This window comes from Cherax quadricarinatus, chromosome 80 (assembly GCF_038502225.1).
Source record: "Cherax quadricarinatus isolate ZL_2023a chromosome 80, ASM3850222v1, whole genome shotgun sequence".
NCBI lineage: Eukaryota > Metazoa > Arthropoda > Malacostraca > Decapoda > Parastacidae > Cherax > Cherax quadricarinatus.
This window is the reverse complement of record NC_091371.1, coordinates 8,742,800-8,766,458: the sequence shown is the minus strand read 5'-3', so window position 1 is coordinate 8,766,458 and position 23,659 is coordinate 8,742,800. Positions and strand designations below refer to the sequence as shown.

Genomic DNA, 23,659 nt, shown 5'->3' with positions numbered 1-23,659 from the left:
TAAATTAGGTTGCGATTCTTGAAATTACAAAAAAGTAGTATTGAAAAATACTAAATACATTTCACCACATAAAATGGTAGACTAATCAAATTTTATGTGATAGAAAATACTGCATTCATTTGCCACTTTCAAAATTTACATAAACTAAATGAATACAACTGCCTGGTTGGTGTGTATAGTCTATTGTAATTTATAAGTACTCTTAAACTTGGCCAAATCATTTGATCAGTCAAAATAATCCAAGTTGTCTCACCAAGACATTTTTCTTCTAGGGCGCTTCAAGTTTTCTACCAGTGATGGCATTATCACCGAAAGAAGGAGAGAGAATATTGGATATGTGTGCTGCTCCTGGTGGAAAATCCACTCATATTGGTGTGTTGATATTTTATTCTAGTACCATTTTTTTTTTTTAACACACCTGCCGTCTCCCATCGAGGCAGTGTGACCTGAAAAAGAAAATTGTTTTTTAATTTTAGTAATTTATACATAAGGGGTTACTAGCAGGTGCCGGATCAGCCAGGCTGTGGTTTGTATGTTGGACTACGCCCGACCAGCAGTAACAGCTTGGCTGATTAGGCCTTGATCCACCAGGAGGCCTGGTCGTGGACTGGGCCTCAAGGACGTTGATCCCCGAATACCCTCCAGGTAGACTCCAAGCAGGTAGTCCCTTGCTCCCGGCATTTTAGTTGCCTCTTATGACACACATGGTTTATGAAGGAAAGATTCTTCATTTCCTTATGGAGAGTACCAGTTGTATTACCACAGAAGCAGTGCTTTATATCAAACGAGTGCTTTCTTCCCCCTCCCCCCCACACCACCTGTCCCACCAAGGAACAGTGACCCCAAAGAAAGGAAGCTCGCCATCCTTCATATAATATCTCTTGCTAGGTGTGCACAGACGTCAGTTCAAATAACCCTTTGATTCATAACTTCCCCAGCCTTCCAGTGCTGTATGACCCTTGTGGATTTAGTGCTTTGTTGTAATTATAATTCTCCAGCCTTCAGACTAACCTCTACAAGACTTGAGACTGGCTAGCTAGTGTCCCTAAATCCCTTCATAAATATTAGTTTTGTAAGCCAGCTGAAAGTATCATATAATTGAGCCTTTTGTTGGTAGGTCTGTCTTGCCAAATTTCTTTTTATGTAGCTTTGGTGAGTTTAGAGTTTTACTGCTCCCTGAGCCCAGCCTTGTTCAGGCTCATCTGGTGTTTTCCTGGTCAGCTAGGCTGTTGCTGCTAGTCATTATGTCTAGAACAAGTAAAACTGAAAAAGAAACTGTCATTATAGCAGAAACTTGTTGATTTGCTTACTGTAGAACTACTGAAGTCTTATGTATTTGCCTTTAACATTTTTTCTTCTCATTTCTACAGACTGTTTGTTTACAACTGTAGGTTTAGGTTTACACATTTAGAATGATGGGAATATCGTTTTTAACGTTTGCCGCTTCCCACCGAGGCAGGGAGTATCTTATCCGTATGATATTTAGGTTCATATTGTAAGGCTGTATACTGTTGAGTGGGTGTGTTGTGATCCCATATTCTACTGTAGCATAGTGTAAAACTCTTTCCTCTCACTGCAGGTTCCTTGGTGTTGGTGAAGGGTTCCTGATCCAAGGAATTTTACTTATCTTACTCTTGGATCAGACTTGATCACCTCTCGTTTTTCAGGAACTAGATGAACTCTATAGAGTTAGCACTTTCCCGTAAATATAATAGTGTAAAACTTTTAACTTTATCTTAATCAAAATTGTCTATTATTTTTTGACAAGTTACTAGCCCTTCAGGTAATATTCCTTGATGTCAGTTTGGGGGCTTTTGATTAAAGGAATTGGGCCTGACATTCCATTCCTTGAATTGAATCAAATTGTCTTTCATTCCCCAGGCACTGTATGACCTCTTAAGAGTTTAGTACTTTCCTCAGGAATATAATAATAATTCAAGTTACTTAGTATAATATAAATTGGAATTACAGTACAGAAGCATGTATTTAACCCTTTCAGGGCCGCCAGGTCCTCTCCGAGACTTGTTCTCAGGGTCGCCCAAATAAAAAAAAAAATGTCTTATGAAAAGATAGAGAATCTTTTCCCGATCATAATGACACCAAAAGTGAAATTTGATAGAAAACTTACGGAATTATGCTCTCGCGAAGTGGTTATACAGGGAGTATCTTGTAGTTAATTTTTGAGGAACTTTTAAATGTTGAAGGGAGGCAGTAATTTCATGCACTGTCCAGGGAGGAATAGCATCTTTTAGGAGTGAAGAGCAGGATGCAAGTGTGGGGGAGGTGCGTGAGGCATTACATAGAATGAAAGCGAGTAAAGAATTGGGGAAAAAATTTTTTTTTTCTATGTTTGGAAATGTAAACTGTTTCTGTCTTGAAAAATGCTACAGGTTTGGTCCATAAAAGAAAGCAGTTCTAGAGCTTCCATTATCTTCATACAAACTGTTGTCTCATTATTTCAGCTGCGATAATGAGGAACACTGGGACGATCATCTGCAATGACTTGAACCGTGACAGAGTTAAGGCGTTGGTTGGTAACTTTCACCGCATGGGGATCACCAACTCTGTCATAACCTCGCATGATGGCCGTGCTTTTCCTAAGGTAATTATCTCATCATCCTCTCCTGAGTTCTCCTCTTCCCTCTTTTCCTTTAACCCTTTATGGGTCGGCAGGTCCTCTCAGACTTGTTCTCAGGATCGGCCAAATTAAAAAAAAAAAAATTCTCATGAAAAGATGGAGAATCTTTTCCCGATCATAATGACACCAAAAGTATGAAATTTGATGGAAAACTTACGGAATTATGCTCTTGCGAAGTTAGCGGTCTCGACGATGTTTACGCATCGGCGATTTTTGCCCACTTTGAGCCCTATTTTTGGCCAATTCCAGTGTACTAGTCGACAAAAATCATAACTTTTGCTAGAACTCAATTTTTTCTATCGAATGAGTACAAGAAACCACCCATTTACCGATTTCAACTATCCAATAAATTTATTTTTATTTATTATCACACTGGCCGATTCCCACCAAGGCAGGGTGGCCCAAAAAAGAAAAACTTTCACTGTCTTGCCAGAAGGGTGCATTACACTACAGTTTTTATACTGCAACATTAACACCCCTCCTTCAGAGTGCAGGCACTGTACTTCCCATCTCCAGGACTCAAGTCTGGCCTGCCGGTTTCCCTGAACCCCTTCATAAATGTTACTTTGCTCACACTCCAACAGTGCGTCAAGTATTAAAAACCATTTGTCTCCATTCACTCCTATCAAACACGCTCACGCATGCCTGCTGGAAGTCCAAGCCCCTCGCACACAAAACCTCCTTTACCCCCTCCCTCCAACTTTTCCTAGGCTGACCCCTACCCCGCCTTCCTTCCACTACAGACTGATACACTCTTGAAGTCACTCTGTTTCGCTCCATTCTCTCTACATGTCCGAACCACCTCAACAACTCTTCCTCAGCCCTCTGGACAACAGTTTTGGTAATCCCACACCTCCTCCTAACTTCCAAACTACGAATTCTCTGCATTATATTCACACCACACATTGCCCTCAGACATGACATCTCCACTGCCTCCAGCCTTCTCCTCGCTGCAACATTCATCACCCATGCTTAACACCCATATAAGAGCGTTGGTAAAACTATACTCTCATACATTCCCCTCTTTGCCTCCAAGGACAAAGTTCTTTGTCTCCACAGACTCCTAAGTGCACCACTCACCCTTTTCCCCTCATTAATTCTATGATTCACCTCATCTTTCATAGACCCATCCGCTGACACGTCCACTCCCAAATATCTGAATATATTCATCTCCTCCATACTCTCTCCCTCCAATCTGATATCCAATCTTTCATCACCTAATCTTTTTGTTATCCTCATAACCTTACTCTTTCCTGTATTCACTTTTAATTTTCTTCTTTTGCACACCCTACCAAATTCATCCACCAATCTCTGCAACTTCTCTTCAGAATCTCCCAAGAGCACACATGTCATCAGCAAAGAGCAACTGTGATAACTCCCACTTTGTGTGATTCTTTATCTTTTAACTCCACGCCTTTTACCAAGACCCTCGCATCTACTTCTCTTACAACCCCATCTATAAATATATTAAACAACCACGGTGACATCACACATCCTTGTCTAAGGCCTACTTTTACTGGGAAATAATTTCCCTCTTTCCTACATACTCTAACTTGAGCCTCACTATCCTCGTAAAAACTCTTCACTGCTTTCAGTAACCTACCTCCTACACCATACACCTGCAACATCTGCCACATTGCCCCCCTATCCACCCTGTCATACGCCTTTTCCAAATCCATAAATGCCACAAAGACCTCTTTAGCCTTATCTCAATACTGTTCACTTATATGTTTCACTGTAAACACCTGGTCCACACACCTCTACCTTTCCTAAAGCCTCCTTGTTCATCTGCTATCCTATTCTCCGTCTTACTCTTAATTCTTTCAATAATAACTACCATACATTTTACCAGGTATACTCAACAGACTTATCCTCCTATAATTTTTGCACTCTCTTTTGTCCCCTTTGCCTTTATACAAAGGAACTATGCATGCTCTCTGCCAATCCCTAGGTACCTTACCTTCTTCCATTCATTTATTAAATAATTGCACCAACCACTCCAAAATTATATCCCCACCTGCTTTTAACATTTCTATCTTTATCCCATCAATCCCGGCTGCCTTACCCCCTTTCATTTTACCTACTGCCTCACGAACTTCCCCCACACTCACAACTGGCTCTTCCTCACTCCTACAAGATGTTATTCCTCCTTGCCCTATACACGAAATCACAGCTTCCCTATCTTCATCAACATTTAACAATTCCTCAAAATATTCCCTCCATCTTCCCAATACCTCTAACTCTCCATTTAATAACTCTCCTCTTCTATTTTTAACTGACAAATCCATTTGTTCTCTAGGCATTTCACTCCAAAACTTTTTCTTATTTTCAACAAAATTTGTTGATAACATCTCACCCACTCTCTCATTTGCTCTCTTTTTACATTGCTTCACCACTCTCTTAACCTCTCTCTTTTTCTCCATATACTCTTCCCTCCTTGCATCACTTCTACTTTGTAAAAACTTCTCATATGCTAACTTTTTCTCCCTTACTGCTCTCTTTACATCATCATTCCACCAATCGCTCCTCTTCCCTCCCGCACCCACTTTCCTGTAACCACAAACTCCTGCTGAACACTACATTTTTAAACCTACCCCATTGCCTATGCTCTCATTAGCCCATCTATCCTCCAATAGCTGTTTATATCTTTCCCTAACTGCCTCTTTTAGTTTATAAACTTTCACCTCTCTCTTCCCTGATGCTTCTATTCTCCTTGTACCCCATCTACCTTTTACTCTCAGTGTAGCTACAACTAGAAAGTGATCTGATATCTGTGGCCCCTCTATAAACATGTACATCCTGAAGTCTACTCAACAGTCTTTTATCTACCAATACATAATCCAACAAACTACTGTCATTTCGCCCTACATCATATCTTGTATACTTATTTATCCTCTTTTTCTTAAAATATGTATTACCTATAACTAAACCCCTTTCTATACAAAGTTCAATCAAAGGGCTCCCATTATCATTTACACCTGGCACCCCAAACTTACCTACCACACCCTCTCTAAAAGTTTCTCCTAAGCATTCAGATCCCCTACCACAATTACTCTCTCACTTGGTTCAAAGGCTCCTATACATTCACTTAACATCTCCCAAAATCTCTCTCTCTCTCCTCTACATTCCTCTCTTCTCCAGGTGCATACACACTTATTATGACCCACTTTTCACATCCAACCTTTACTTTAATCCACATAATTCTTGAATTTACACATTCATATTCTCTTTTCTCCTTCCATAACTGATCCTTCAACATTACTGCTACCCCTTCCTTTGCTCTAACTCTCTCAGATACTCCAGATTTAATCCCATTTATTTTCCCCTACCCCCTTCAGCTTTGTTTCACTTAGGGCCAGGACATCCAACTTCTTTTCATTCATAACATCAGCAATCATCTGTTTCTTGTCATCCGCACTACATCCACGCACATTCAAGCATCCCAGTTTTATAAAGTTTTTCTTCTTCTCTTTTTTAGTAAATGTCTACAGGAGAAGGGGTTACTAGCCCATTGCTCCCGGCATTTTAGTCGCCTCATACGACACGCATGGCTTACGGAGGAAAGATTCTTTTCCACTTCCCCATGGACAATAGAAGAAATAAAGAAGAACAAGAGCTATTTAGGAAAAGGGGAAAAACCTAGATGTATGTATATATATATGCATGTGTGTGTCTGTGAAGTGTGACCAAAGTGTAAGTAGGAGTAGCAAGATATCCCTGTTATCTAGGGTCAGAATTTAGCAATTTTGCCAATTTTACACAAATTTCAAAAGATGCCAATTTCCGAATAGGGTTCAGAACAAACAAGACAGACATTCCTGGCACTAAAATAAGTTCTCTGTTCGTTAGTCACATCCCCAGTCCCCTCTTGTATTTCTTTGGCTTTCCATTTTGAATTTTTATTCTTACAAAAAATAGAAGATTTGCTGTTATGCAGACTAATGCATTAGAGTAGAAATGGTATAAATAATATCAGCACACTTGTGAAAGAATATTAGACTCGCCAGTTGATGTGTATTGGACGCTTGGCATGATTTGTTTACTTTTGAACTTTGGTAAAAATCGAACATTTCTGCTACTTTGAACTCGGTTTCAAGGTACTTTTCATTGTAAAACCAGTCAAAATCATCTCAATTTCTGTAATATGTCTTCCATTCTATAAAATAAGACCAAGAAAACTAGAATACAACAATAAGTACCATACGAGAATACACTGCAAAGTCGCTGTTTTAATCCAAAAACACTTTTTTTTTTCTCTCATTACACACTGTGCTGCAGGATTTTTTTTTTATACTGCACACACTGACCACATAGACCCATTCTTTCATATGTAGGCCTACCAGCTTTCTCTCACTAGATTTGAGGGCGCTAGAATTTAGGCGTACTAGTATGTCAGAAACCCTGGGGCGTAAGCTGTACTAGTACAGCCGAAACCCCCAAAGGGTTAAAGCAATTGCTTCTCTGTTTCCTGCCTCGGTGGGAGGCGGCCGACTTGTTGTTTCCTTATTATTTAAACTTAAATGCAAATTTATCTTTTAGTTAAAATTTAGTGCATTTACCTTAAAATTTTGAGTCCTACCCATTCTGTGAATTATAAAAAAGATTTAACCAAAATGATAAAAAATATTTTTTTATTTTAGGCATGTTTCTTTGAGATCTAATACAACAGCGTACAATATCTCTTCTGTAATATTAATGACCATTTATAAATCATTTGCAGATGTTTCAAGTAGCATTTATTTGATCCCACTTATTCTCATTAGTATCATGGGGAAGTCACCATGCTCTAGCATCATGGGGAGATTTGTCACAACCTACCATGAACATATTTAGTTCCTCATGATATAATGCCTTCACTACACCTCATTCACTAGCATCAAGGGAAACTATAACCACCTACCACCATCACCACATTCATTTGCACACAATCTGACACCTAGAGTCATTACTGCTAGTTTAATTAAGATTAGCTTAAAGTACGATGTTCAGCTGGTGGATGGTTCTGGTAAGCAGGTGAAATTGGCCAACAACTGTAGGTGTTGGGATGGCAGTCATGAGGCAGATGGATGCACCTCAGTTGATGGGAAGGCAGAGAGAGGCAGACTAGCTCTTGATGGATCCTGTACACAGCTGTTAGGGGCTGTTACTCAGACAAGTGGCATGGGTAATGTAGGCTGACAGGTACATCCATTCAGGAAAGCGATGACAGTTTCATCACAGTAGTTCAGAAACTGTCTTCACGATGTTGCTTCCTAAGCTGAATGCCTGCACACATGGAGGATCAGTCAGACCTAGGGGCTGAGACAAAAGGAAAAGGTAAGAATCTGTTAAAAGCTTGACAAATTATTGCTTAAGCCCAAGTCAGAAAATTACATATATAAAAAATGAAAGTAAATATTGTAACTTTTTAAACAAATTCATAAAATGGTAAAATGGCTGCAGTGATGTACTAGTCCCAGTGTAACTGCAGAAACTTGAAGGATTCTCAGAAAGAGGTGTAGAGCGCTCTCTTGGCTACAGATAGAGAAGTACATCTGAAATTGTCTAAAATTGCCTTGAAAGCACGCGTCTCAGACTTGGAAATAGTGCTGGCAGACGAGGCAAAAAGAAAAAAAAAAACAGGAAATTCATCCAGTAAATTACCACACCCACCCATCCTACTAGCAACGAATGAGGTTAAATATTAAGGGCCTTTTTCTTTATAATTTCCACCATGCTAATATGAACTTCCACCATCACACATTTGTGTTTGGGGAAAACTACCACCACTTCTACACTTTTCATCAGATAGAACTTCCACCACCACACACTAGCATAGCATATATACATAAGTCTGTTAAGCTGAAACAGTGCTATGTGAATCTATAAAATGTATACTGCTCAATCATAACCCACATGGAGACAAACTCAGAAGATTTATTGATCTGTATATTTCAACCCTCTAGGATCCTTTTCAGCAGAAGAGGATCCCAAGGAGGATTTCAATTTTTTTTTTTAAAGTGTCTGGCGTGTCCCACTGAGGCAGGGTGACCCAACATAGAAAAACTCACTCAGATATGACAGAACAATTAATCTCCAGAATTTGTCTCCATGTGGATTATTGTTGAGCTCTGACAGGTGTTCATTGCACTTTAGCTATTCACATTGTATACTAATCTTTATCTCAAACTGCTTCCCACATAATCAGTCCCCCACTTGCTGTGTATTGTTCACATTTATGTAAGCTCTTTTCTTTCATGGCCTTTCTCTCCCACCTCAAAACTCAAGTCACATCAAGCACCATTAAAGACTTCACCACATAAAAATCAAACCATGGCATTGCCAGAGTCTACACCATACCTTGTGGCAACTGCAGCAAGAAATGCACAGGCGAGACGTCCCTCACTCTGGCAAGTAGGATACAGGAACAGTAAGCATGTAGAACACACAGATGATGCCTTTGTAATACACAGAGCTGCACATCCGATGTCCTGGAAAGGGACTAAATTAATACCTAAGGAAAAAGACGAAAATATCTGGAAGCTTGCCTGATTTGTAAAGAGAATACTAATGAGCAGAACCAGGAAGCCATCAGCTAAACTAAATCCATAATTCTTCTACATCAAAAAAAATTTAAAAATGCTTCCACACACAAATTGTGCTGTCCAGTAGGTCTCCTGCTGTGCTCTCTGGCCAAAGCATTAGGACGCTTGCCTGACTACTTGCCACCTATACCTTCATCTCATAGCTCGCCACCCTGACTACTAACTTGACTTTTATTTGCAGATGATGTCATGCGCATTTGACCGGGTACTGCTGGATGCGCCTTGCTCAGGTACAGGCGTTATTAGTAAAGATGAGCGTGTCAAAACCAGCAAGGATCAGAAAGATGTACAAAGATGCTCTCATATTCAGAAGGAACTGATCTTGGCAGCCATTGATTCTGTACACAAGTTTGATGGTAAAAGTGGCTATGTTGTATATTCTACTTGCTCTATCCTGGTGAGTAAATATGTTATCAGGCTTTTATATGCATTTGAAAGTGAAAAATGCTGTTTCAGCCAAGTGTTAGCCCAGAACCTACCTGCTGTATAAGCAGCACCCACCTGTATAGAACTTTCATTAGTTATCTATGCCATAAATTCATTGGCACCACTGAGTGGATCATTATTTGAAAAGGAAAAAGACTGGCCAAGTGATTTTTTTTCCTGATGAATAATTAGACTTAAAAGGGCAAATGAGAATATCAAAGCTATTTAAGTTTTTATAGAGCCATGGGAATTTTTAATCTTTGAAAATAACAGTAACACACAGCAAGTCATCTATGAAAAAATCTTTCTTTGAAAGAGATTGAATTGATTTCTTAATTTATTTCACCATCAGGTTGAGGAGAATGAAGCAGTGGTTGAATATGCACTCAAGAAAAGAAATGTGAAGCTGGTTCCCACTGGTTTAGACATCGGCAAGCCTGGATATGTAAAATATAGAGAGAATAGGCAAGTCATTTCATACGTATTGCTACGTTTTATTTTTCAAACATTAAAGGCTATGTTAATGTCCACTTGTTTGCTATTTATTTCACTATTTGTGTTGGGACCACATTTTCCAATTTAAATGTCGGTCCAGATGAGGTATGCAAATAATTTATTAGACTACACAAATAGCCCGCACATAGAAAAGAGGAGCTTACGACGACATTTCGGTCTGGCTTGAACCATTTACAAAGTCACACTAACAAAAAGGAGAGAGGCGGCAGTATATATAGACCAGGAGGTGGTGGTAGTAGTAGTAGTAGTGGAGCCAGTCAAATACTAAGAGGAACACTGCAAGGGTGCTAGGGGCCCACAGAGGGGGGAAAAAAATAATGAAGGAATAAATACCCAAGGCAGAAGAAAGAGGAAACAGAAGAGGGAGAAGAAAAAGGAATCAGGTTAAGTCACGGGTGTTATGAAGTTTGGAGCATTTTACAATGTAGTGGAAAAGGAAAGCATCTACACAGACGAAGCCAGGTCTAAGATTCATACAAGGAAAGTTGTGTATAAGGGAGGATTCAACCAGACGGTGACTGTAAAAGTTGGAAGTAGGGTAGACAGTTTTAGCAGAAGACCAATCAATAGGATGACTGTGATCTCTGATGTGACAGAAAAGAGCATTGTTGGTGTTGGCAAGCCTAACACTACTTTTGTGCTCCCTAAGTCTGTCGGAAAGAGATCGGTCAGTTTCTCCAAAGTACTGAAGAGGACAGGAGGATCAAGAAATAGAGTAGACACCAGGAGCATCTATAAAAGGGAGGAGAGGTATGAACTACATTAGTGCGAAGAGTGTCAGTCTGGCGGAAAATAAGTTTGATGTCCAAGGAGCAGAGAGTTGTTGAGATTAGAAAGACCGGAAATGTAGGAAGGGCAGAGGACAGGAGTGTTCCCAGGAGTAGAGTGTAGGAGTGAAGAAATTTCGTTTAGCGCTTGAGAAGGCAGGGTCTTTGAAATGGGAAGTGTAGCCAATATGGGAAAATGAATTAAGAGTGGAAATTTCTGATTCAGGAACTGAGGATCATAGATGTGGAGAGCATGGGGAAAGAGAGACATAAGAACACTTTTCTCGACAGAGGAAGCATGATGAAAAAAGTAGTGAATGTACGTGCCACTGTGCATAGGTTTGTGGTAAACGGAAAAGGCAAAACCTGTATCTGAGCAGTGGACGTGGACATCAAGGAAGCAGGAATTAGATTCCCATTAAGGTTTAAACTTAATGGAAGGGGCAAGATTAAGAGCTTCAAGAAATGGTTGGAAGAGACTAGTCATGAGGCCACAGAGCAAAAATGTCATCTACATAGAGCCAGAGTAAAGCTGAATGGGAATCGAATTCTTTGCTTCCGTTCCCTGGTGTCCATATTCACCGCTCAGATACAGGTTTTGCCTTGTCCATTTACCATAAGCCTATGCACAGTGGCATGTACATTTACTCCTTTTGTCATCATGCTTCCTCTGTCAAGAAAAGTGTTCATATCTTAGTCTTTCTCCGTGCTCTCCACATTTGTGATCCTCAGTTCCTTGAATCAGAAATTTCCACTCTTCATAATTCATTTTTCCATCTTGGCTACCCTTCCCATTTCATAGACTCTGCCTTCTCAAGTGCTAAATGGAATTTCTTCTCTCCCACACATTCTACTCCTGGGAACGCTCCTGTCATCTGCCTTTCCTACATTTCCGGTCTTTCTAATCTCAACAACTCTCTGCTCCTTGGACATCAAACTTACTTTCTGCCAGACTAACACCCTTCGCACTAATTAGTTCATACCTCTCCCTCTGTAGATGCTCCTGGTGTCTACTCTTCCTTGATCCTCCTGTCCTCTGGTCAGTTTCTCCAAAGTACTGAAATCTCTTTCTGACAGACTTAGGGAGGACAAAAGTAGTGTTAGGCTTGCCGACACCAACAATACTCTTTTCTGACACGTCAAGAGATCACAGTTGTCCTATTGACTGGTCTTCTGCTAAAACTGTCTACCCTACTTCCAACTTTTACAGTTGCAGTCTGGTTGAATCCTCCCTTATACACAACTTTCCTTGTATGAATCTCAGTCCTGGCTTTGTCTGTGTAGATGCCTTCCTTTTCCACTACATTGTAAAATGCTCCAAACTTCAGAACACCCATAACTTAACCCGATTCCTTTTTCTTCTCCCTCTTCCCCTTTTCTCTCTCTCCTTTGGGTTGTCTTTCTTCTGCCTTGGGTATCTGTTCTTTCATTATTTCCCCTCCCCCCCTCCGTGTTCTTGCCCCTAGCTCCCTTGCAGTGCTCCTCTTTCTTAGTATTTGACTGGCTCCACCACTACCATTACTACTACTAGTACCATCACCTCCTGGTCTATATATACTCTCTCCTTTTCGTTAGTGTGACTTGGTAAATGGTCCAAGTCGGACTGAAACGTTGTCATAATTATTATTATAATAAAAAAAGAAGCGCTAAGCCACAAGGGCTATACAGCAACGTTGTCATAAGCTCCTCTCTTCTACGTGCGGGTTATTTGTGTATCGTTCCAGGCACAGTATTCTGCCTTTTTTGTTAATTTATTAGACTGTGAAACTAGGGTACAATGAGCAAACGCCATAGAAAAACTTTGCCATTCATATATAAAACTTATTACAGATTAGTCTTGTCCCACACCTGGGGCAATCTCTCGTAGATTTTCTACAGGAGTACTTTGCACACCATTAGCCATAGGAAGTAGAGTTGCTATGTACAGAATTGGAAATGTTATTTTACATAAAAGTTCATGAAGTTCTTCCCCACAGCATGTGCAACATGCCAAGAACACTGAAGCCATAAAATGGGCAGGGTTTACAAAGTCAAAGATGTCACCATCCTTCTGAGTCCCAGCAACATTACCATTTGCACAGCAACAATGCAGTTCTATTAGCAACAAAGTATAACACACAAAAGGCCTCATATCATGAACTCTGGTACAGGCAGGCCCCACTTTACAGCATATCACTAATACAGAAGTTTTCAATAATACCCATTCCTCAGTTATTCAGACTTCCTACAATAAATATATGCACCATTTGCTTTAAGCTAAGGACAAATATTTTTAAGTAATGCATATACTGTACTTTTTTTTTAGGTCTAGCTATATTGCTCACTTAACCCTTACTGTCCAGACCCCTTATCTGAAACTTGTCCACAGTCCAAGAATTAAAAAAAAGAAAAAAAAAAAAAAATGGTAGTCTTTTCGAAAAAATTGCACTTTCGTAAATTTTACTGCATCAGCGATATTTGTGCAGTAGCAACTTTTCCTACTTTGAGTCCTATTTTAGGCCAATTACATTGTTCCAGTTTACCAAATTCTTAGCTATTTCTCTAGTATGTCTTCAGTTTTATAGATAGAGCACAAGGAATCGCCCAATCAACTATTCAAAAAAGTACACAAAAAATAGAAGATTTACTGATATGGAAACTACTTAATTATTTATATAATTATTATATCAGCACATTTGTGAACACATATTAGACCGATCAGTTCGATGGGCATTAGACAAGTGACAATTTGCATCTTCTGGAATATCAGCAAAAATCTAATATTTCTGCTACTTTGAGCTTAATTTCAAGCTACTTAGTCCTGAAATTAATTATAATCATCTCTATTTCTGAAATATAGCTACCATTCTATCAAATGATATCAAGAAACCGAGAACACAGCCATAAAAACCGTCCGAAAATACATTGCAAAGTTGCTATTTTAAACCAAATTCGCTCTAGTAGTCGTCCCCACCATGCACTACATGGCAGGATTTTCTTTATATGATGCACACTCACAGCATAGACCCATCCTCTAATATCTAGGCCCAAATTTACCACTCGCTGCTTATCTGAGTGAAGTAATCACATAGTACTTCGGCACGGATTTCAAAAGGGTTAAGTGACTAGTGGAAGCAAATTACAAGAGGCTCAGAAATAGATTTGGAGCCTAGCACTGAAATGCTTACTCCCTTTGCTCACATATATGGAGGTAATTATATTACATAATCAAGATAGTGCCATTGAGCAACTAATAGGTGGGAGAGCTTGACAGTTCCAAGGAAAAGGGCATGAGATGAAGACAAATAGGAGAGCAAGACATTAGCTTTTAAACTCTTCAAAATTCTTTCATGGTTAGTTCAGTATATTGAAATAGGAAGCTATGAATACCTCCTACAATCTTACCAAGGTGGTTGGACAATAACTTGTTCAAAAATGGTGCAAGACTGACCAATTGCAATGTACTTCGTTTAATGATTGCTAAATATGTCTAATCAAAATATATAATGTGTAGATATGATACGAGTTAAGGTTGGTTATCTATGATGCAGGATGAAATGAAACTACGTATTCAACTGTTGTGAGAGCTGCGCTAAAGTTACATAACTAAATATACATAATTCATTTCTTGTTTTCCAGGTTCAACTCTACAATGCATCTGTGCAAGAGAATATATCCCCACACCTACAATTTGGATGGATTCTTTGTGGCAAAACTCAAGAAGCTTGGTGAGGTGGAGACGCAACCAGCAGATGCTGAGAGCCAAATCGATTAATATATTTTAGAAATGTTTTTAAACTATTCAGATTTTTTTTTTTCATGCACAATGTAACACTTATGAAATGTATGTTCGAATATGTTATAAATACACATGAAAGTGATATTTTTATTTTTTTTAATCTAAGAAATGTTGCGCTTGGGAAAGGTTGTTTGCATCAGTATTGTATACAAGATAAATTGTAGTAGCACTGGATTTTTTTTCCCCAACACGTCTGCCGTCTTCCACCAAGGCAGGGTGACCCACTGAAGAAGCTTTCATCATCATTCTACACTTTCACCATCATTCATACATAAACACTGTCTTTGCAGAGGCATGCAGACATAACAGTTCAGATGTCACTGCAAATATTCTAAAACCCTCCTTTAAAGTGTAGGCATTGTACTTGCCACTTCCAGGACAAGTCCAGCTGACCGGTTTTCCTGAAACCCTTCGCAAAACATTACCCTGCTCACACTCCAACATTTCGTCAAGTCCCAAAAAACCATTTGTCGCCATTCACTCCTATCTAACGCGCACACGTGCCTGCTGCATGTCCAAGCCCCTTGCACACAAAACCTCTTATCCCCTTTCTCCATCCTTTCCTAGGACAACCCCCACTTCTCCACTACAGATACACCCTCCAAGTCTTCCTATATTGTTCCACCCTTTAAATGACGAAACCACCTTAACCCTTTCAGGGTTGACAGGCCCTCTCCGAGACTCGTTCTCAGGGTCGGCCAAATTTAAAAAAAAAAAAAAAAAATTATGAAAAGATAGAGAATCTTTTCCCGATCATAATGACACCAAAAATATAAAATTTGATGGAAAACTTACATAATTATGCTCTCGCGAAGTTAGCGGTCTCGGCGATGTTTACGGATCGGCGACTTTGAGCCCCATTTTTGGCCAGTTCCACTGTACTAGTCGACAAAAAACATGAATATTTCGCTAGAACTCCATTTTTTCTATTGAATGAGTGCAAGAAACTACCCATTTACCAATTTCAACTATCCAGTACAGTGGTCAGAATTTAGCAATTTTGCCAATTTCAAAAATTTCAAAAGATGCCAATTTCCGAATAGGGTCCAGAACAAACAAGAAATACATTCCTGGCACTAAAATGACATTTCCTCTGTTCATTAGTCACGTCTCAAGGCCCCTCTTACATTCTTTTGCTTTCCACTTTGAATTTTTATTCTCACATAAAATAAAAGATTTACTGTTATGCAGACTACTGCATTAGTGTAAAAAAAAAGGTATGAATCATATTGGCGCACTTGCAAAAGAATATTAGACTCACCAGTTGACGTGTATTGGACGCTTGGCATTTGTTTACGTTTGAACTTTGGTAAAAATCGAACATTTCTGCTACTTTGAGCTCAATTTCAAGGTACTTTTCATTGTAAAACCAGTCAAAATCATCTCAATTCCTGTGATATGCCTTCCATTCTATAAAATGAGACCAAGAAAACTAGAATACAACAAATATCATACGAAAATACAGTGCAAAGTCGCTGTTTTATTCCAAAAAAACGGTCAAAGTTTTTTTCTTCTCATTATGCACTGTGTGCTGCAGGATTTTTTTTATACCGTGCACACTGACCACAGACCCATTCTTTCATATGGAGACCTACCAGCTTTCTCCCACTAGATTTGAAGGGGCTAGAATTTAGGCGTACTAGTACGTCAAAAACCCTGGGTCGTAAGCCGTACTAGTACGTCCGAAACCCTCAAAGGGTTAACAACCCCTTGATAGATTCAAAGGTGTATCTGTTCGCAGACGATGTAAAGCTAATGAGGAGAATACATGTAGACTAGGACCAGGCTGCATGCCTGGTCTGACAAATGGCTCCAGGAGTTTAACCCCAGCAAGTGCAAAGTCATGAAGTTTGGGGAAGGACGAAGATGACGGCAGGAGGAGTACAGCCTACGTCAAAGACTGCAAAACTCACTCAAGGAAAAGGATCTTGAGATGAGCATCATACCGAGCACATCTGTGGCGCACATCAACCAAATAATTGCCGCAGCTTATGGGCACCTAGTAAACCTAAGAACAGAGTTTCAGCATCTAAGGAGTCATTCAAGATGCTGTACACTGTACGCCAGGCCCTTGTTGGAGTATGCAGCACCAGTATGGAACTCTCATCTGGCGTAAGTCTCGTAGCTTAGTTGGTAGAGCACTCGGCTCGCATAGTGTCCATTGGGCATGTTAGAGGATCTCGCCTTCAAAGACCACAACAATGTATCTACCGAATCTGCTAGGAAAATGATAGGATGGATAATGAGAACCTTCATAACTAGGGATGCCAAGCCCATGATTCTCTTCAAGTTGCTTGTTCTCTCCTCTCAAGGAATGTTCCTTGATGCTGGTGAGGGGCTCTCGATCTATGGAAGTGGATCTGTGCTCCAGTTCCCTGAATTAAGCCTGAATGCCTTCCACATCCCCCCACGGGCGCTGTATAATCCTATGGGTTTAGCGCTTCCCCTTTGATTATAATTATTATAATTATGCTTGTTCTCTCTGGGCTGGAATACTGCTGTACAATAACTGCCCCCCTTCAAGGCAGGCGAAATTGCTGACTTGGAGAGTGTACAAAGACCTTTCATGGCACACAAGTACGATAAGGCACCTTAATTACTGGTAACTGTTGAAGTCCATTGATTTGTATTCCCTGGAATACAGGCGAGAGAGATACATGATAATAAACACTTGGAAAATCCTATGAAATCCCTATGAAAGCAAAAGACTCAGCAGGGGATGGATGCAATGTTTCCCCAATGAAAAGCAGGGGCACCACGAATACAGACACCACAATAAGGGCCCAAGTTGAACTGCCTCCCAGCATACATACGGGAGATTACCAATAGACCCCTGGCTGGTTTCAAGAAGGCATTGGACAGGCACTAAAGTCAGAGCCTAACCAGCTGGGCTGTGGTTCATACGTCAGTTTATGTGCGGTCAGCAGTAACAGCCTGGTTGATCAGACCCTGTTCCACCACGAGGCCTGGTCTCAGACCGAGGCCGAGCCCAGCCGTCAAGAAATTAGAGAAAGTGCAAAGGTTTGCAATAAGACTAGTCCAGTAGCTGAGGGGTTTGTCCTACAAGGAGAGGTTTAGGGAAATCAACTTGACAACACAGGAGGAAAGGGGGGACCGTGATAACGACATATAAAATTAATTGACAAAGGGGATAGGGACAGAATGTTTCAGAGATGTGACACAAGGGGTCACAACTGGAAGTTGAAAATGCAGATGAGTCACGGGATGTTAGGAAGTATTTCTTCAGTCACAGTGTTGTCAAGAATCTGGAGAGTGATTTAGTGGAGGCAGGATCCATATATAGCTTTAAGAAGAGGTACAATAAAGCTCGTGGAGAAGGGAGAGAGTGGACCTAGTAGCGACCAGCGAAGAGGCAGGGCCAGGAGTTATGAATCGACCCCTGTAACCACAAACAGGTAAGTACACAGATGTGTATGTGATGGGCCGCCAATGATACCCTCTGCCTTGCCTCAGAAAATTTCCCCTTCTATCTGCTGCTGTCTTGCAATATTGCACAGTTCCTGACGACGCACGAGAGTGCGAAAGATCTAAGGCTAAAGATCTCCATCCGCATGTGGCTTGTTCTGCCAAAAACAAATATTGATAAAGGTGAAAAAAAATGCAAAACAGAATAAATCTATTAAAATTGAGTGAGAGCAATGTGTATGTGTGCGTGTGCGTGTGTGTGTGTGTGTGTGTGTGTGTGTGTGTGTGTGTGTGTGTGTGTGTGTGTGTGTGTGTGTACTCACCTATTTGTGGTTGCAGGGGTCGAGTCAGCTCCTGGCCCCGCCTCTTCGCTGATTGCTACTAGGTCCTCTCCCTGCCCCATGAGCTTTATCATACCTCGCTTTAAAACTATGTATGGTTCCTGCCTCCACTACGTCACTTTCTAGGCTATTCCATGGCCTGACTACTCTATGACTGAAGAAATACTTCCTAACATCCCTTTGATTCATCTGAGTCTTCAACTTCCAATTGTGACCTCTTGTGTCTGTGTCCCTTCTCTGGAACATCCCGTCTTTGTCCACCTCGTCTATTCCGCGCAGTATTTTATATGTCGTTATCATGTCTCCCCTGACCTTCCTGTCCTCCAGTGTTGTCAGGCCGATTTCCCTCAACCTTTCTTCGTAGGACAATCCCCGTAGCTCTGGGACTAGTTTTGCTGCAAACCTTTGCACTTTCTCTATTTTCTTTACGTGCTTGACTAGGTGTGGATTCCAAACTGGTGCTGCATACTCCAGTATGGTCCTGACGTAAATGGTATACAGAGTCTTGAACGAATCCTTACCGAGGTATCGGAACGCTATCCGTAGGTTTGCCAGGCGCCCGTATGCTGCAGCAGTTATCTGATTGATGTGCGCCTCAGGAGATATGCTCGGTGTTATACTCACCCCCAGATCTTTTTCATTGAGTGAGGTTTGCAGTCTTTGGCCATCTAAACTATATTGTGTCTGCGGTCTTCTTTGCCCTTCCCCAATCTTCATGACTTTGCATTTGGCAGGGTTAAACTTAAGGAGCCAGTATGTGTGTGTGTGTGTGTGTACTCACCTAGTTGAGGTTGCGGGGGTCGAGTCCGAGCTCCTGGCCCCGTGTGTGTGTGTGTGTGTACTCGCCTAGTTGTACTCACCTAGTTGAGGTTGCGGGGGTCGAGTCCGAGCTCCTGGCCCCGCCTCTTCACTGATCGCTACTAGGTCACTCTCCCTGAGCCGTGAGCTTTATCATACCTCTGCTTAAAGCTATGTATGGATCCTGCCTCCACTACATCGCTTCCCAAACTATTCCACTTACTGACTACTCTGTGGCTGAAGAAATACTTCCTAACATCCCTGTGATTCATCTGTGTCTTCAGCTTCCAACTGTGTCCCCTTGTTACTGTGTCCAATCTCTGGAACATCCTGTCTTTGTCCACCTTGTCAATTCCTCTCAGTATTTTGTATGTCGTTATCATGTCCCCCCTATCTCTCCTGTCCTCCAGTGTCGTCAGGTTGATTTACCTTAACCTCTCCTCGTAGGACATACCTCTTAGCTCTGGGACTAGTCTTGTTGCAAACCTTTGCACTTTCTCTAGTTTCTTCACGTGCTTGGCTAGGTGTGGGTTCCAAACTGGTGCCGCATACTCCAATATGGGCCTTACGTACACGGTGTACAGGGTCCTGAATGATTCCTTATTAAGATATGTGTGTGTGTGTGTGTGTGTGTGTGTGTGTGTGTGTGTGTGTGTGTGTGTGTGTGTGTGTGTGTGTGTGTGTGTGTGTGTGTACTCACCTAATTGTACTCACCTAATTGTGGTTGCAGGGGTCGAGACTCAGCTCCTGGCCCCGCCTCTTCACTGATCGCTACTGGATCCTCTCTCTCTCTGCTTCCTGAGCTTTGTCATACCTCTTCTTAAAACTATGTATGGTTCCTGCCTCCACTACTTCACTTGCTAGGCTATTCCACTTGCTGTGTGTGTGTGTGTGTGTGTAGGCATGGTGGGATATGTTTGGTGCAGCAGAGAGCATGATTGCTGTATACACCAGTCATATGGATGGAAAACGAATTAATTGAAAATCGTCGCCCGCACAGGAGGAAGGGCGGTGGGTGAGTAGGGGCTTGTGGGCAGGGGCTCGTAGGGTGGAAGTAGGGGGATAGTGGGCAGGGACTGTAGGGTGGAGGTAGGGGGCTTGTGGGCAGGGGCTGTAGGGTGGAGGTATGGGACTAGTGGGCAGGGGGTGTAGGGCGGTGGTAGGGAGCTAGCGGCCGGATATGGTAGGGTGTTGGTAGGGAGCTAGTGGGCCGGGGCTCGTAGGGTGGCGGTAGAGGGCTGGTTGCGTGGAGGTAGGGAACTTATGGGCGGGGGCGACCAGCGTTTTCAATTCAGACAAAAATAAAAGGTAAATAATGGATACCCAAGCTAAAATAAGGAGAATAATAATAGTCAGGGATTTGTTTATGTTTTAACCCGCCGATCATCTCCCACCAAGGTAGGATCATCTAGGAATGTAAACACATTTACCATTCATTCATCATCACGGGGGAGCGCCAAATTCGTAGGGATCATAGAGCGTCTGTGGGGGGTAGGCTATGGAAGGTATTCAGGCTTAATTCAGGGAACTGGAGTACAGTTCCAATCCTCAAGATCAAGAGCCCCTCACCAGCATCAAGGAACCTTCCTCGATGGGCACCATTCATTCAATATCTGTCTTAAATAGTAAGACACACGTACAATAATTGGGTATCTTCATTGATGAAACGTTTCGCCTACAAAGCAGGCTTTTTCAAATGCAGAGGCAGCATGTGTAGTGGTGAAATAAAATATGTAATCAGCCCATCAACCTTGGAGAAAAAGAATTTGAGGTGGTCAGTCCCTCAGCCTCGAGAAGAGCTCAGCTCCAAAAGAATGTTTGGAAGTACATCAGTATTAAGGTAGTAAGAAAGTGGAATAAGCTTGAGAAGAACCTGCGTAGTACGGGCCAGTAGGCCTGCAGCAGTGTTCCGTCTTCTTCCATATTCATATGACATGCAACAGAAAGCAAACTCCATATAAACTTTCAATAGGTATGATCGAGTCCAAGAAGTTAAGACCAGGAGCCGAGATTCGAACCCCCTCCCATCCTTCCACACAAGACAAACTCTTAGAGTACAATCCTTCCTTCACAACTCCTTCACTAATTACACTTCCCACTATTCGCCACTATTACTCGTCATCTTAAGACATAAATCATCATTTGGAGAGTCCTCTGGGATTAAAATAAATGCAATGTATGTTACACTAAGGCAATTTGTCCCGTCTTAATTACCCTCAGTCACGCCAAGGGTAGTTATAGAATGAACGTGGGGTACAAGGATAGTGGGTGGAGGACAAGAATAGTGAGTGGGGGATGAGGATAGTGAGTGGGAGTGCAACTGGGTAGTTCATAACTTACCTGTAGACCCATCGTCTCAAAACCAAAGGATTCGTGTTCAATCCCGGGGTGGTTGAGGTGAACATCTCCTTACATCTGTTACCCCTATTTACCTGGAAGCACAAACACCTGAATGTTAGCAAACAGTTTCGTGTGGCAACCAGTGAAGAGGCAGAGCCAGGAGCTGTGATTCGACCCCTAAAACCACAATTAGGCGAGCACACCTCAGATAGGGCTGGGATTTGAAATGAGCTTCAGATAGGATTAACAGCTCGTGACCAGTAAATTGAAAGGGGTAAACAAGTTACTGGATAGTTGAGGGTGGTTGAGGTTGACATGCGAAAGTTGAAGTGATTGGGATGAAGGAGATACAAAGCGATAAATGGAAGACATGTCGATATGTCTTCCATTACCTACATTTCTCGTCACTCCTGCCCTATCGGATTCCTATCAAAAATCTTATTATTCATCTTATTAAAGAAAAAAAAACAGTGGGACAAACGCACCAGAAACTGCAATTCGCAGGGGTTATAATTTTTATATTTTTTAAGAGTTTGTGGATTGCCTGCAGCGCTGAGGGAGGTTCCAACAACACAGCAGGGGACCCCCGGCACAGCTGGCTGTTTTTCTTCCAGACTCCGGCAAGGTGGCCCGCTTTATTATTTCTTACTGCCCAGGGCCAGTGTATGGAGAGAGACAGACAGTGAGAGGGAGAGAGAGACAGTGAGAGGAAGAGAGACAGTGAGAGGGAGAGAGACAGTGAGAGAGCGAGAGAGACAGACATTCTCATTTTTATATTGGATAAAATAAATGCTGCTCCATATATTACTAAATATATACAATATCCACTAAGAGGATGCCATAAAATGTTTATGAATTTTGCATTTTTTTTTTTAGATAAATTGACAAATAATTTTCCCAAAAATTCACTATAATGCGTTTAAAACAATCTCACTTCATATTTATATATATTTATATATATATATATATATATATATATATATATATATATATATATATATATATATATATACACATACACATACATATACACATACACATACACATACATATACACATACATATACGCCTTTGCGTTCTATATAGTTGCCACATATTGGTCAAATTTTTGACCTCCCTGAGCGTGTGGAAATCCAAGTTCACTCCCCGACTCCCTAACTGGCTCCCACACTCCTCCAACACAATCACCAACGCACTCCCACGTACACCAAAGCACTCCCACACACACCAACGCACACATACACCAACGCACTCACACATACACCAACGCACTCACACATACACCAACGCACTTGCACTCACACCAACGCACTCACACCAACGCACTCACACACCAACGCACACATACACCAACGCACACATACACCAACGCACTCACACACCAACGCACACATACACCAACGCACACATACACCAACGCACCTGCACTCACACCAACGCACACATACACCAACGCACTTGCAATCACACACCAACGCACTCACACCAACGCACTCACACACCAATGCACTCACACACCAACGCACTCACACACCAACGCACTCGCATGTCTTCAGTCCAACACACAACAGCAATATGGTAATGTTATACCTTGCCTGAATTTTCAGCTTCATAGTCACGTAGAAGGACGAGTGGGAGAGAGAAGAAAGGAATGAAGGGAGGGAGAGAGAAAATACGACACTGAGCGTGGGAGGGGTGAAAAAAAAAAAGAGGAAGAGGGAGAGAGAGAGTGAAGTAGGAAATACGACAGGGGGAGGAAGAGGAAGGGACAAAGGGAGGGGGAGAAAGAGAAAATACGACAGGGAGAGAGGGAGAGAAAGATAAAGCAGCTAAGAAGAAAAATAGGATAGCTGAGAGACCATTGTACAAAAAGAAAATATACAAGTTTCTCAAACGAAATACCTAGGGTTAAGGGATACATCCACTTAACGTTGCTCAGGTTAAGGGATACCTCAACGTTGCTGGGGTTAAGGGATACCTCAACCTTGCTGGGGTTAAGGGATACCTCAACCTTGCTGGGGTTAAGGGATACCTCAACCTTGCTG

The 23,659-nt window shown here is 41.5% G+C and overlaps 1 protein-coding gene and 1 long non-coding RNA gene across 3 annotated transcripts in view; one reads left to right on the top strand and one right to left on the bottom strand.

The window, feature by feature from the left end:
• The window catches only part of LOC128702304 (28S rRNA (cytosine(4447)-C(5))-methyltransferase), a 30,514-nt gene extending 15,723 nt beyond the window's left edge, over nucleotides 1–14,791 (top strand). Inside the window, exons 7-11 of the mRNA XM_053796487.2 lie at nucleotides 273–372; nucleotides 2,463–2,602; nucleotides 9,404–9,619; nucleotides 10,001–10,113; nucleotides 14,550–14,791. Of these exons, the coding sequence (XP_053652462.2) occupies nucleotides 273–372; nucleotides 2,463–2,602; nucleotides 9,404–9,619; nucleotides 10,001–10,113; nucleotides 14,550–14,685 (705 nt within the window). The 3' untranslated portion in view covers nucleotides 14,686–14,791. The remainder of the gene's footprint in view (nucleotides 1–272; nucleotides 373–2,462; nucleotides 2,603–9,403; nucleotides 9,620–10,000; nucleotides 10,114–14,549) is intronic.
• The window catches only part of LOC128702305 (uncharacterized), a 66,524-nt gene continuing 48,586 nt past the window's right edge, over nucleotides 5,722–23,659 (bottom strand). For both annotated transcript variants that reach the window (XR_008409083.2, XR_008409082.2), the window contains 3 exons: nucleotides 21,615–21,706; nucleotides 8,978–9,108; nucleotides 5,722–7,936 (listed from right to left, as the gene is read on the bottom strand). This is a non-coding gene — a long non-coding RNA (uncharacterized lncRNA). The remainder of the gene's footprint in view (nucleotides 7,937–8,977; nucleotides 9,109–21,614; nucleotides 21,707–23,659) is intronic.